General features: G+C 67.7%; 1 protein-coding gene across 2 annotated transcripts in view; it reads right to left on the bottom strand.

Moving 5' to 3' along the window:
- The window catches only part of MACF1 (microtubule actin crosslinking factor 1), a 142,047-nt gene extending 138,861 nt beyond the window's left edge, over positions 1-3,186 (bottom strand). For both annotated transcript variants that reach the window (XM_087760700.1, XM_087760693.1), the window contains exon 1: positions 3,009-3,186. In XM_087760700.1, coding sequence (XP_087616826.1) covers positions 3,009-3,102 — 94 coding nt within the window. In that variant the 5' untranslated portion in view covers positions 3,103-3,186. The remainder of the gene's footprint in view (positions 1-3,008) is intronic.
- Positions 3,187-14,325: the final 11,139 nt, after the last annotated feature.

The following is a 14,325-nucleotide window of genomic DNA, read 5'->3' as shown; positions in this document are numbered from 1 at the left end:
ACCACGGGAACGGAGACGCTGAGCCCCACTCAGCATGCCGTGCGCCCGTGGGAGGACGGACCAGGGCTTCCCTTCCTACCCAGACCCCTCTGACCAGCGCCAGCACCCAGATGGGCCCCCAAAAGCTCTGCCGTCATCCCCCGCGCTGCTGCCGTCATTCTCACCGGCACCCGCGGCAGCAGCGCTGCACGTCCCGGCATGTGCTGTGGCACCACGATCCAGCGATGAGGCAAGAGGGGCTGGAAGCCGCCCTGCGCCATACCTCCCCAGCACAGCCCTGGGAAACCAGCCCGCTGGCTTTCAACTGGGCCAGACTGGTGAACATCTTGGTGCTGGAGACCTTCCAGTTGCAGGTGCCGGGCGCTGTTCGGGACAGCGCAACCCAGAGGGTGCTGTGCCCCCCGAGGATGCCAGCAGCCAAAGGAAGCCATGATCAGGGCAGCTCTGCCACACTCCAAGCGCTGTGAGGTGGCACCAGAGCCTACGCCCCCCCCAAATCCCCCCCTTGAGCCCCATTCCCATCCCCTTGCTCAACCAGCCCCCTCGGGAACGACGCACAGCATCGCCCAGCACCCAGTACCGGGTCCGCCGGCAGCAGGGACACGTGCCCCCGCAGCGCCCACGCCAGCTCGCAGCACTGATGCAAACCTCCTCCCCCAGCACGCCTGGGAGCGGGAGCACCCCGGCGAGCACCGGTGCCGCAGCGATGCAGCACACCTACCCGGCGCCCCGGTCCCTCCGCGCAGGCAGCTCTCCTCTGCCTACGGTGGGAGTTTTGATAAAGAAAGAAATCACAGGGATCTGCCAGCTGGTTAACCCCTGCTCGGCAGTAAAAGGCAGGATTTGCAGCTCACTGCGCCGGCTCCGGGACCCTTCCCATGCCGCCAACCTCCCTGCCTCCAGACCTGCCCCGGCTTGCTCGACGGTGGAGGCCCCGCTGCTCAGATTGGGGTTTTTAGGCTATTTTCTATTAGAAATAGAGCGGAGCTGTCTAATAGAAATGCAGGGAGGCACGCACAGTCTCCCCATGGCTCCTGGCTTCGGCAGCGCCAAGCGTCCTCCTTGCCCTCCGACGGTGCGAGCCGGCGCCAGCAGCGCTGGCCCCAGGTGCAGCAGGTACAGGGTGGCCACCACGAGCCAGACACCGACCCCACAGGTCTCCCCAGGCGGCTCAGCCCCCAGAAGTCACATTTCGGTGAAAACTCTCCGTTTTTGCAGGATTAAGAGGGGGAGGGGATGAGCCAGTGGAAAACTTGTTCTGGACAGGAAAAACCAAACTGTTCACAGGAGCTGCGATGGAGAAAAGCAGGGAAGAGACAACACGTCCACCAGCTCGGAGCCCAACGACCCGAACCGGAGGCTCCCACCCAGACCTCGCAGCACGGGTGGGACGTCCCGGGAGGGATGGGGAGCTGGGAAGGGGTCAAAGGCAAAGGAAAGCTTTTATCCAGTATAAACACTCATTTCTCCTACACCAAACAGGCACCACAAACAAGATCAAACAACACCCAGCAGGGTATTTCCAAGCTTTTCACCATAACCTGGTGTAGAAATTAGGTATTACCTAAAAAGTCCTCCTTCTTGGGGGAACCCGGCCGCTCAGCGAAGGCACCGACAGCCGGAGCACGGGGCGGGCGAGGGGGGGCCCAGCGCGGCACGGCCGGCCGGTGGTGCTCCAGCTGGACCGGCACGGACAGGCACTGTAATTTCATTTTCTTTTTTGGAACAAAGCAAAACCAATGCAAACGACAGCTCTTTCCATGCCAGCCGCTGGCACCCGCTGCACCGTTTCCTCCGCGTCTCCACGCTGAACCCAACTACATCAAAGGGGCTTTTTATTAATAAAAGTTTGTCAAGTACTTGGACGAGCCCAAGTCACATTATGCAGCGCCTTTCCAAGGCGCCCGGAGAGGCTTTTATTCCCCGCTCCCTGTGAAAGCAGAGCGAGGCGGCGTGTTTCTCCCACCTCTGGGAGGTTTGAGTGGCACCCCCTGAATCAGGGAGCTGGGGAACCCATTATTCCCCTTTCTCTGCAGGCAGAAAGGGAAAGGAAACGGGCGCCGCGAGCGCCTGGCTCCTCTCGGCTCGGCCATCCGCATTTTAAAGAGGCTTGGCTGCTAAACTTACAAAACAGAGCGCTAGGAGCCCTGTGGGGCTGAAATCTGGGCTCCAAGACAAGTCTATCTCTGCAGCAAGGAGGAAAAAAAAAAAATAATAATAAGAATGGAAACGCACGCAACTCCCAGAGATGAGCCACCGACATCAAAACTGCACACTCACTGCCGGTACCGACACCGGCACAGCCGCCGGCACAGCGGCCCGGGCAGTGCGGCGGCCCTTCGCCCCTGCCCAGCTGCGGCTTGGGGAGGGGGAGCCCGGCGCCGTGGGGGACTACGGGAACAGCGGGGCAGCCGGAGCGGGGATGGGGGACGGTGGGTCCCCACGCACCTTACTCCAGCCCAGGGTACGGGCAGAGGGATGATGGATGTCGTGGTGCTCTGAGCAGCAAGGTGGGGTGCTGGAATGCCAGGCACCCTACGGGGGGACACCAGGGCCCCTGACACCCTGTGCAGGGGACATGCAGGGACACCAAGGACCCCACGCAGGGGACACACAAGGACCCCGCGCAGGGGACACACAAGGACCCCAGGGACCCCACACAGGGGACACGCAGGGCCACTCTTCCCTTGGGGAACCCACAGAGCTCAGATGCAGGGACACTCATCCCTTGGGCACCCCACGCCGGGGACACCAGGGCCACTCAGACGCCGGGCACCCCACGCAGGGGCCACTCATCCCTTGGGCACCCCACGCCGGGGACACCAGGGCCACTCGGCCCGCGGGCAGCCCACGCCGGGATGCTCACCCCAACCATCCCGCCCAAACGGGAGCCCCGAGGAGCCCCCAGAGCCCCGGCCGCGGGCACCGGGACGGCGCCGGCTCAGCCCCCGCGGGGCGGTCCCGCCCGCGCTCCAGGCCCCACACCGGGCCCCGCCGGCCCGCGGTACCTTTGTAGCGCTCCAGCACGTCCTCGTAGGCCTGGACGAACTCCTTCTCCTGGCTGCGGTTGGCCGGGAGCTGCCCCGGCACGTACCCGGCCATGGCGGCCTTTGTGCCGGCGGCCTCGGTGCAGCTGCCGGCGCGGCGGCCAGAGCCGGTCTGTGCCCGGGCCGCTTCCGCCCGCGCCGCCGCCCGACCGCCGGCCACGCCCACCGGCGGCGGCCACGCCCCCGGGGGCCACGCCCCCTTGCAGCCGCTCCGCCCTCCCCCGAGCGCGGCCCCGCCCCCTGACACCCGCCCCGGGCCCGCAGCGACCCCTGGCGGCGGCGCGGGGCGTCCCCGGGCGGGGGCGGCACCGGGGGGCGGCACCGGGGGGGCGGCGGGGCCCGGGCAGGGCCCCCCCTCCGGCAGGGCCCCCCCGTGCAGCCGGGCCCCCCGTGGAGCCGGGGCCTCCCGGGGCCGCCGCCCAGCGCCGTCACCGCCGCCCAGCGCCGCGCCACCTCCCAGAGCTCCCCAGTGGCAACCAGCGCCCCCCAGCGCAGCCCAGTGCAGCCCAGTGCGCTCGGAGCGCTACAACCCAGTGCTCCCCAGTGCAGCCCAGTGCGCCCACAGCATTGCAGCCCAGTGCAGTCCAGTGAGCTCAGAGCGCTACACCCCAGTGCTCCCCAGTGCAGCCCAGTGCAGCCCAGTGCGCTGCAGCCCAGTACAGCCTGATGCGCCCCAGTGCACCCACAGCGCTGCAGCCCAGTGCATCCCAGTGCAGCCCAGTGCACTCAGAGCGCTACAGCCCAGTGCTCCCCAGTGCAGCCCAGTGCGCCCACAGCATTGCAGCCCAGTGCAGCCCAGAGCACTACAGCCCAATGCTCCCCAGTGCAGCCCAGTGCAGCCCAGTGCACCCACAGCATTGCAGCCCAGTGCAGACCAGTGAGCCCAGAGCGCTACACCCCAGTGCTCCCCAGTGCAGCCCAGTGCAGCCCAGTGCGCTGCAGCCCAGTACAGCCCAGTGCGCCCCAGTGCACCCGCAGCGCTGCAGCCCAGTGCAGCCCAATGCATCCCAGTGCACCCCAGTGTGCCCACAGTGCTGCAGCCCAGTGCTCCCCAGTGCAGCCCAGTGCGCCCACAGCATTGCAGCCCAGTGCAGCCGAGCACTACAGCCCAGTGCTCCCCAGTGCAGCCCAGTGCAGCCCAGTGCACCCACAGCATTGCAGCCCAGGGCAGCCCAGTGCATCCCAGTGCACCCCAGTGTGCCCACAGTGCTGCAGCCCAGGGCAGCCCAGCGCAGCCCAGTGCACCCCAGTGAGACCAGAGCGCTGCAGCCCAGTACAGCCCAGTACAGCCCAGTGCAGCCCAGTGCGCTGCAGCCCAGTGCACCCCAGTGAGACCAGAGCACTGCAGCCCAGTGCATCCCAGTGCATCCCAGTGTGCTGCAGCCCAGTGCAATCCCAGTGCACCCCAGTGAGCCCAGCGCAACAAGGGCATTACCTCCCAGTGCCCCCAGTACAACCAAAGCACTGCTTCCCACTGTGCCCACAGCACTGCGTCCCAGCGCGTCCCAGCGCATCCCAGTGCTCCTCAGTGCACCCAAGCAGGGGAGCATCGTGGCTGCCCCGGGCCCCGCTGCCCACCGGGACGGGGGTCCCGCTCCTGCTCGGCACCCGCGGCCGGCCAGGAGGGCGGCCGCTCCAGCCACCGAGGCCGAACGCTGGGGCTCTGCACCCCGCGCCTGCCGCCAGCAGGGCAGCGGCTGTGGGGGCTCTCGGCCCCGTGGGGGGCCCCCGGCAGCGGCCCCGGCTGCAGCCAGGTGGAGGCTGTGCCCAAGGGCAGCCCCACGTTGCTCCAGCCCCGTTTTTCACCCATGGGGTGCTGGACACGATTAGACCCCCACCAAAATACCCCCGCGGGGTCTTTTAACCCAGCACCTCACACGGGCGAAGGCCCAGGACGAGTCAGACGCCGCTGGGGATGGGGGTGCGGGACGGACCCCCTGCTCCGGTTTTGCAAAACCTCCTTTGATCTCAGGCTGAGTTCGGCAGGGATTTATCCCCTGGGATATTCCCAGCGTGGGGCGGGGGCTCAGGCTCCCGCCTCCAGGTCTCCCGGGTTGGGGTCTGTCCCCGCTACCACCGGGTCCCCGCAGCCTCCCACCGGGACGGGAATGGGGCGTAGGAGATGGGAGAGCCAGGCCCCTCGGCATCGCTCTGGGGGGCAGTGGGGGAACAGGGAGCCCCTTGGCATCACCCGGGGGACTTTGGGGGACGGGGGGACCCCACCAAGGGGCACGGCAGGGCCAGGGGCAAACCCCATGGGGAAACGGGGATGGAGTGGCAGAGCCAAACCTGCCTGGCACCCCCATACCCACCAGAAACCCCGCTCAGCCCCCCAAACCCCAGCCCTCCCGGCCATTCTGGATGAGGCAGAGCAAAACCTCCCACAGAAGCGGCCGTTACGGGGGCAGGCGGGTGGCTGTCCCCAGGCCAGGGGACACCCCCGGCCCCCCAACACCCGGCCCCCCCGCTCAGCCCACAGGGCACCCTCTCACCTCCCCCGGCCGGACCCAGCCCCCCAGGGCAGCCCCGTGCCCCCCACCCGCCGGGGCAAGTCCCGGCCCTTTTTGGCCAACACAAGATGTTGCTTTTTCACCCTGGCTGCGCCGTTCCCATGGCAACCGGAGGGCCAGGCTCTGCCAGCTGGGTAACCATGGCAACGAGAAAAGCCCCATCCTGCTCAGCCCAGACATCGTGTGTCACCCCAGCATCACCCAGGGGCCCCCCCGGCAGCACCCCGCATCCCTCCGGGGGATGGCGAGGGGCCACGGGCAGCCACCGCCATCATCACCATCCTCCTCCTCCTCCTCCCGCAGCCCTCGGCCTGGGGGGGGGTTACACAGATCATCCCCCTCGCCCCGGCTCCGGAGGCATCTCCCCTCCACCATGGTGCCTTAATTAGGAAAAGTAATTAACGTTGCACCGAGCGCCGGTGCCCGGCTGCATCCCCGGCAGAGCCTCCATAGGGAGGAGGGTTTAAATCCAGGCAACCGCGCCGGCGCAGCGGCCTCGTGGCGGGGCTGCCTTTGTGGCCCGCAGAGCAGAGGCAGGGCAACCGTCCTCGGGCACAGGGCGTCCCGCCGGGCACGGCCGCAGGGGACGCGGCTCCTCCGGCTCTGCCCGCGAAGCCGCCCCGCACGGAGCCCTGCCGAGGTGCCCGCGCTCGCCATGTCCGTCTGACCCGAAAACGCGTTCCGGGGGAACGGGGAAACATGCGCCGGCCAGCTGGCAGCGCGTGATTCCTCCTCGGGCATCGGGCATAGGGAGGGCTGCTCGCAACTGCCCCGTCCCTATGAGCGGGCGGCTTTGCTGCTCCCAGGGCAGCGGAGAAGGAGGAGGTTTGTTCCCACGTCCCCGAGGATGCCGCGCAGGCACAGCTCCCTCTGCTCAGCCGAGGCGCTGCCTCTGCCAGGGGCTGGGGTGACGTTCCCGAATGACAAAGGGCTCCCAGGAGCCTTTTCAAACAGGCGAAGCGCAGCCCTTGGAAAGCCCCCGCGACGCCTCTCCCATCGCCCCCGCTCGCTGCCCCCGGCCCCTCGAACCCCAGCACCCCACCAGCAGACCGAGACCCCTGGCAAGATCAAGTGCAAAGAGGTTTAGGATGAAAGAGCCTTTTCTTCCAAAAGCAGCCCCCCCCGCCGCCACCCTCACCCGCTGCCAAGCGGCTGGAGCGCGACAGAGCGACGCGGGGCCAACGGCCGGACTCCGACCCCCTGCGTCCCGCTCCCCTCTGCCTCCCCCGTGCCACCGCCTTCCAGGGCGATGCCAGCAAAGCAGGGGACGGCTCCAGAGCCTGCCTGGGGACCTGGCCCAGCACTGGAGATACCGGGAGCGCAGGCAGCCCGGGGCGGGGAGCAACATGTCGCAGCCCCCCGCACCGCGGCCCCGGCACCTCCCGCAAGGTCCTCGCTGCCGCGTCCCCTCCCTGGGCACCGTCGCATCCTCCTTTCCTTGGCCCTGATGGCCAGAAGGGATGCAGCGACTGTCGGACGCCATGGACAGCGAGGAGGAAGAGCACCCCAGCTCCGTGTGTCCCCCCAAAACCACCAAGGTGCTAACGCTCCTGCGCCGCCTCTGCGATGTCCACGGCCAGGCGCGGGACGGGGCTCCCTGGCCCCGCACAATGCCCAGGCTCCATCCCCGCTGCTAGGCTGGCTCCCGGTGCCCCTTCCCGGGGGTCCCAGGGAGCCGTGGCCCGTCCCCCTCCCCAGGCACACCGAGAGGTGCCAGCTCGCCCCGGGCACGTTCCGCCAGCCGCCATCCCCGGTCCCCAGCCTAGCTCCGTCCCCAAGCCCCGCGGTGGGGACGGGCACCGGGGCAGCCGGCGCGCTGCAGACAGTCCCGCTGAATAATGCAAGGATCTGAATCAATATTTCAGCTCATTTTCAAAACTGGTGACACAAAACTGTCTCCAAACTCTTTCTTCCCAGCTCAGCACTGTCTCGCTGCACCTCGCAAGTTATTTTTAATGGGGAATCTGCGTGAGACCAGATTTTGTGACATCCCCCTGCCTTTAATCACAGGCTGGATCCAGCCAGCGTGATGACAAGCGCTCGGCATCCCGGGCAGGCGGGGAGAAACGCAGCTGGGGAAATGGCTGTGCCTCGGGAGGGTCCAGCCCCAGGGAGTGGGAGAGTGCTCAGCACCCAGCAGGATGGGGCTTTCGGGGCAGAGCCGGTCCATGAGCGGTGATGGGTACGGTGCTGGCGTTCGGGGCGAGACTGGCCGCACCCTGCGCGTTTGCTTCCCCCAGCCCCAGACAGCGCGTTTTTCGAGAACCATCATTTGAATCAACTGGTTCTTCCTGCCCGGCACAACCCGCCCGAGCGGCACCGCGGCACGGCCAGAGCTGCGCGCACCCCGCCGTGCCCGCGCGGGGCAGGCAGGGAGGGCAGGCAGCCAGCATCCCGCTGCCGCTCCTGCCCTGGTGGGATCTGCCCGGGTGCTGGGTGCTGCAGACACACGGGGGCTGGGGTCCCCCTGCTCCCAGTCCTCCCAGTCTGAGTCCCCACAGGGTGCGGAGCCCAGCGCTGGAGCTGATTTGCCCATCGGCTGGGGGCTGGCAGGGGCAGGCAGGGCAGAGCGGGCGCCTCGGGAGCTCACCGCCCTCATGCACGCCTCCGCCAGCGAGATGAAAGCTGGGCCCCGGGGTTCCCTTGGGGCGGCAGCCGGGAACAGCCCGGCCAGGGCTCGGCGGGGGCCCCTCGGCATGGCCCCGAATCCCCGTTTGCTCTGGCAGCCGCAGATCAAACCCCTGACAGCCGTTTGTCCCAGGTGAAGATGCAAATCCCGGCTTCGGTGCCCAGGGCCGCCACCTTGAACGAAGCTCCTCCATCCTCCCTCCCTCCTCGGCGGCCCCGCAGCGGGGTCCCCACCAGCCCCATCAACCGGCGCCTGGAGAAGGAGCCATCAGCCATGCTGGGTCCATCCCTGTCTTTGTTTCTCCTTCCCGTCCCCGTCCCTTCCCCGGGGGTGTGACAGCAGCCGGCGGGCACCGCGGCGGCGCTGCAGGCGAGGGGACATGTGGCGCAGGGCCCCTTCCACGACGCAGCAGCGCAGGGACCCCGGGGCGTCCCAGCGACCACAGCGACGGGGCTGCCGATGGGCACCACCACGGCGACGGAGCAGCCCCGGCTCCATCAGCCGGCTGGGAATCACAAACCTCCCAGGGCAAATTTCTCCCCGGAGTCTGGCCAAGGGCATTGTTCCACCAAGGAGCCATTTAGTCCTTAATTAAGTGCTTTAATGTCACCCAACCCGAGCGTTGGAGGTGCCCAGTCATCCCTTAACCCCAGCGTGCCGAGGGTATGAACCAACCTGCGGCGAGCCCTGCCCAGACAGGACAAAGCCACCACAGAGCCGAACCGCCAGCCCGGGCCTTGGCCACCAAAGGCCACATCCATCCCCCCCTCCCCATCCCATCCATCCCCAGGCTCCCTGCGGAGCAGCGGGGGACAGGGACGGCCCCGAGACCGTCTCAACCACGGCGGGGGGAGCCCCATCTCCCGGTCCCCGGGGGGACCCGCCACACAACAGGGCGCCGCCTTACCTGCGACCCTGACGACAGCCCTCTCGGCCGGGTCCAGCACCGAGTCCTGGCTCTTCCGCTTCCTCTGCTCGTGGAGGGGCAAATTCCAGGGCAAGGTGTCCCCGGGCGGGCAGGGGGAGAGGCTGCCCGAGCGCTCGCTGCGGTAGGAGCGCTCGCTCCGGCACGACCGTTCGCTCCGGCATGACCGCTCGCTGAGGGTCTCCTCGTCGGAGGACGACATGGCCCGCGGCGTGGGCAGGAGGGCAGGCAGGACGTCCCTGCGGGCAGCAGCCTGCAGAAGGAGCAAACGGCGCGTGACGCCGGGCTGCCGGCCGCGGCTCCCTCCCCGCCATGGGTGCTGGGGGTGATGGAGAAGGGACCGTCCCACCACGGACGTCTCTGCCCTCGCGCCTGTGCCCAAGCACCCCCTTGGGCAGGGAAATCGGCCCTCCCAGAGCTCCTAAACGCTGCCTCAGTTTCCCCCTTGCTGGTCTGACAGCTGGGGCTCCCGGGGACGGGGACGGTGGCACGGCCACCCCTACCAGCAAAGCCCACGCCGCCGGCCCCAGTTTACTCCCACAAAGCAAACCTTTGGGGTTTGATTTCTTTGTGCTCAGCACAAGAAGCAGCCATCAGATCGGCACTGCTCTTTGTACCTGCGGTTTTTTTCCCCTCTCAGAGGGGGAACAGCTTTAAAAATCCTATTAACCATGGTAGGGGAAAATGGTAGGGCTTTCTGGAGCAGGCAGGGAGCGAGCTGTGCCGCGTACACATGCTGGGCAAATAAGCACCTTGCATGAGACATATTTAAAATAATTCTCATTGTGTCCTCTAGCTCGACCAGGAAAAATGCACAAGAGATGACTGAGGCTCCTACAACCGATGCGCCGCGGCAGAGGAGCCGCCTCCATCGCGCGGAGCCTTTCCTTATTATCATCATTTAATCAGCAAAACAGGAACAAAGAGACCCAAAAAAACATTGAAAGAAAGAGAGAAAGGATTCCATGAGTCATTCACCCCCCATGGAAAAGCTGCAAAAAAATGAACCGCGGCCCAGAGCCGCGTCTCCTCCGGCAGCCCCGACGCCTGCACCGGGGGGCTGGGGGGGCGGGGGGGGCGGGGGGAGGCAGGGCCGGGGGCTGCGGGGGCTGCGGAGGCTGCGGGGAGCCCGGGTTCGCGGTGCGGGCAGCGGGGGCAGCAGGCGCGGGAGGCAGCGGGGTGCGGGCACGGTGCTGCGGGGGCACCCGGGGCTGGCCGGGCCCCCCGCCCCGGTTCTGGACCCCCCCCCCCCGGCCCGGGCCTGCCCCCCGCCCCGGTCCTGGACCCCCCGCCCCGGTCCTGCCCCCCCCGGCCGGCACCCTCCGGTGCCCGCAGCCCCAGCCCAGCCCCGCCGTCTGCTGCCCGCCGTTCCCGGTCCATCCCCATCCCCATCCCCATCCTCCGCCCTCCATCCCCGCTCCATCCGCCGCCCTTCCCTCCCCACTGCGCACCCGCAGCCCCGGCCCCGCTCACCCCCGCTCCCGCTCCCGGCTCGGTGCGGGCAGGACGCGGCGCTCCCGCTCCCGCTCCCGGCCCGGCCGTGCGCTCCCGGTACGGCGGCTCCCGGCCCCGCCGTGCGCTCCCGCCGCCGCGGCGCCTCCCCCGGCCCGGCCCGGCCCTGCCCACCGGGGCGGCACGGAGCGGCGGGGGGGTCCCGGCCGCCTCCCGCCCCGCGCAGCTCCGGGGACCGGTCCCGGTGCCCGCCCCTGCGCCAGCCCGGCCCCGGGCACCCCGCCAGGGGCTCCCCCCGACCCGGCTCCCCGGGGCACCCCGGTGCCTGCCACCTCCCCGGGCTGCCCCTACCCCTCCCCCCCCGCACCCCCATTGCACAGGGGGTCCCCCCAAACCACCCAGCAGCTCCCCACACAGCCCCCCCCCGGCACCCCATTCCCAGCACCCCTCCGCTCCACCCCATCCTCTGGATCCCTCCAGGCCCAGGGTAATTAGAGCACCCATCGATTGGGGCCCGCAGCCGCGGCGGGAGCACGGGGAGAGGGGACACGAGCAGGGCGCGGGGGGACGTGAGCAGGGACAGGCGTGGAAGGGGCCGGAGGGCTGCGCTGGGAAAGCCGTGGGCCACCCAGGGTCTCACCTGCGGGGCAGCGAGGCATCCCAGCCCCAGCCCGGGCAGCGCCGGCAGCAGCCGTGGCGCAGGCAGGGTCACCAGCAGCAGCCCGAAGGGGTGGCTGAGCTGCAGGACAACCCCAGCCGCTTGGCAGGAGTGAAGCAGGATAAACCGCTCCGGCTGACGGCAGATCCAGCCGCCCCGCACCGACGGTGGGACCCAGCGAGCAGCAGCACCATGCCACAGCCCCGGGCCAGCGCGGCTGCTCCCACGGCGTCGCACGCGGCCGGGCCAAGCCCGTCTCCCCAGTCCTCCCGGGGTCTTGGCACAGCCGGCTGCCTCATGGGCATCTCTCCCCCACCAGTTTTCAGATTTCATTCCAACAAGTCCGTCTGCTTCCCAGCGGCTGTTTCCTCGAGTCCCTCCAGCGAAGGAGTGGGACGCAGCGGAGGTCACGGCACGGGGTGTGGTGACACTCTGCTCCTGGACACCTGGGATGTGGCTGTTCAAGAGCACGTGTTGCCCTGCAGCCCTGCCTGGGCGCAGCCGGGATGGGGAGAGCCGCGCAGGAGGACGCGCTCGGCCAAAACCCGCCCGGCTGTGGGTGCACGGTGGGATGTATCGAGCCCGCAGATGCAGCGGCCGAGGCCTTGGGGACATGAGCACTGGCTGGTGACGAGGGCATGAGCTCCCCGGACCCAGGAGCCCCAATAACGCTGCGGCCGGGCCAGAATAAAGGGTATACTGGAAAATGGAGTCCTTGTGGGCCGGCCCCAGCCCCGCCGCCCCAGTGCCAGCCCCGCCACCCCGGTGCCAGCCCCGCCGCCCCGGCACTGCTTTCTCTTCCCTCCCCCCGTGCAGGTCTCGCACCGCTTGAGCGGGTGGTCAGGGCTGTACCGGACACCGGCGGACAAATGCAGCCGCTGCGCTCAAGTGGGGGCTGTGGGTCCCAGCGCCACGAGGGACCCCAAAATCCACAAGAGCCGGGGAGCGGGGAGGGCTCGTCCCACCGGAGCCCGTGGCCCCAGACGCATTGGGAGGAGGAAAGCGCCTGAAGAGCCAGACGCTGCTCGTGCCGTTCCCAAAGCTCCCGGAAGGGTTGGGCGGCTCAGCCGCGTGTTTGCGACGCGCGAAGGTCCCCGGCTGACGGCCCCGTGAGCCCGGCTGCGGTGAGCCCGGCCCCCGGCGCGCACCAGGGCGATGGGCACGACGCCCCCGCTCCCACCCATCGCGGCCGGGCGCCGCTCGCCCTCGGGGCATGAGGCACACGGTTCACCGCGCAGCCGGCTGTGGGGTGACGCGTCCCTTCGTCACCCCGTGCTCGGTGCCACCGGCCGGGCTCCGGCCTCGCGGTGCCCTCAGAGCAAACCCGGCCGATTTGAACCACGTCAAACCGCGGAGGAGCAAGGGCGGCCGGGAGACGGTGCCTGTTCCAGCCTGCGCGGATTTCACACCCAAAACACCTTTCCAGAAATCCCTCACGGCGCCCGGCGGCGCTGGATTATTTGCGCTACGAATCTGGGTTAAGATGGTGCCTTGTTTTGCCTACGTGGGGACGGGGCATCGTTATTTCACGAGGCAGGGGGGAGGCGGGCGGGGGGAGGCCTCCCTAAATCATTTCATCTCCCCATCCCTGCGCCTCGCAGCAGGACCGCGGGGACCCCCCTCCCTGCCGGGGCCCTGCGGACGCCCGCCCGCAGGTGCTGAGCCCTTGGGGTCCCGCTCAGCATCCGCGGGGGCACAGGGAGACAGCTCCCGGGCCGCGGCTGTGCCGGTGCAAATCAGCTGGCACCCGGCTGTGCGCCAGGATCTGTCCCCTCTCCCTCATTAAAGCCTTCGCCCGAGCCCGCAGATGAAATCTGCCTTTTCCCTTGACTTTTGATAAATTATTCATCTCCCGAGAGCTGTTTATTCCCCCTCTCCGAGGCAGAGAGGAGCTGCAGATGCTGCTGGAGGCTCCCGGCAGGGCCGCGGCTGCGGGAGCTGCAGGAGGTGGGGGCTCACCCACTCCCCGGACCCCAGCTCCCGCTCCCGGGTGGCCGAGTGTTGTAGGAAAACGGGAATGGGGGAGCTGGGGGGAGGGAAGCCGCTGGGAAAGCTGCCGGTGAGCGATGCAAGCGCTGCCCGCGCCGGCTCCTGCCCGGCCGAGGCTGTGCCGGCAGCAGAAGCGGTTCCCCGGCAGAGACCTCCCACCCAGCCGGGACGTGGCTTCGCCCCGCGCCAAAAAAATGCCAAAAAAGCAAACAGTGAAATATAAATTTGGATCTGCTACCCGCTGGAAATGAATCTTGTTCAGGGCTCCATGGTGAGCTACATTCAGAAGCTGAGGATGCTCCAAATCCCTTTTGCCCGGGGGAACTCGGGATGATCAGACCCATTTTCAATCGCTGCTGCTCGGCCGGAGCCTCGGCCGCGGTCTCCTCCCGTCAGAGCTGGGAGGCGTTTTATTTTCTCTCTCCATGAATTCGATCATTTTCATCAGGTCTTTGGTTATTTTCCTTATTGGCTGAAATTTCTAATAGAGCTTTTAACTACAACAAATAGAGCCACTCCTCCCAGTCCCTGCTATTTCACCGCTTGCCCTTGGCTGTGTTAACATCTATCGCCAGAACAATTAGATTTTGGATGGATCTAAAGAGCCACTCGGGAGGCAGAAGTGTTTAGATATATTTCAGTATCTCCTCCGACGTCTGGACAGCTTGATGAGATGAGTCACTCCCGACACCAGCAAGTTGCCGGGCTTTTTGCTGAGCCCTTTTTTTCCCCCCCTCTCCCTGGAAAAGCAACCCTTCCTTTTCACAGCCTTTTGGGTTTTTTGGCAAACCAGCGATTCCCGGGAGCGTGCCAGCCCGTGCTGCCACGCGGCTCCGGGCGCTGCCAGCCCTCACAGCCTGCTCGCGAGGGGTTCGCAACGCCGCCCGGTTAACGACCCTCGCAGTCGAGCTGCCACCAAGAAGAGTCCTCGTTGGCGAGGCCGGCCCTGCAAACCGCTGCCTCCCCGAAGCGTAACGCCTCCCGGGAAAGGGGAGGGTAATTAATCCTCATCCCTAACGAGCGATTGCAATGGAGGGGGTGCAGGCACGGCGCGGGGGCTCCTGAGGATTTGAGCTCCCGGCTGGCCCCGCTCCCCAAATTTCCATCCTTGGTTG

This window comes from Nipponia nippon, unplaced genomic scaffold (genome assembly GCF_047370975.1).
Source record: "Nipponia nippon isolate SJK-2023a ecotype South Korea unplaced genomic scaffold, ASM4737097v1 scaffold_23, whole genome shotgun sequence".
Classification (NCBI taxonomy): Eukaryota; Metazoa; Chordata; class Aves; order Pelecaniformes; family Threskiornithidae; genus Nipponia; species Nipponia nippon.
The sequence above is the reverse complement of the archived record's forward strand: the minus strand, read 5'-3'. Positions and strand labels throughout refer to the sequence as shown.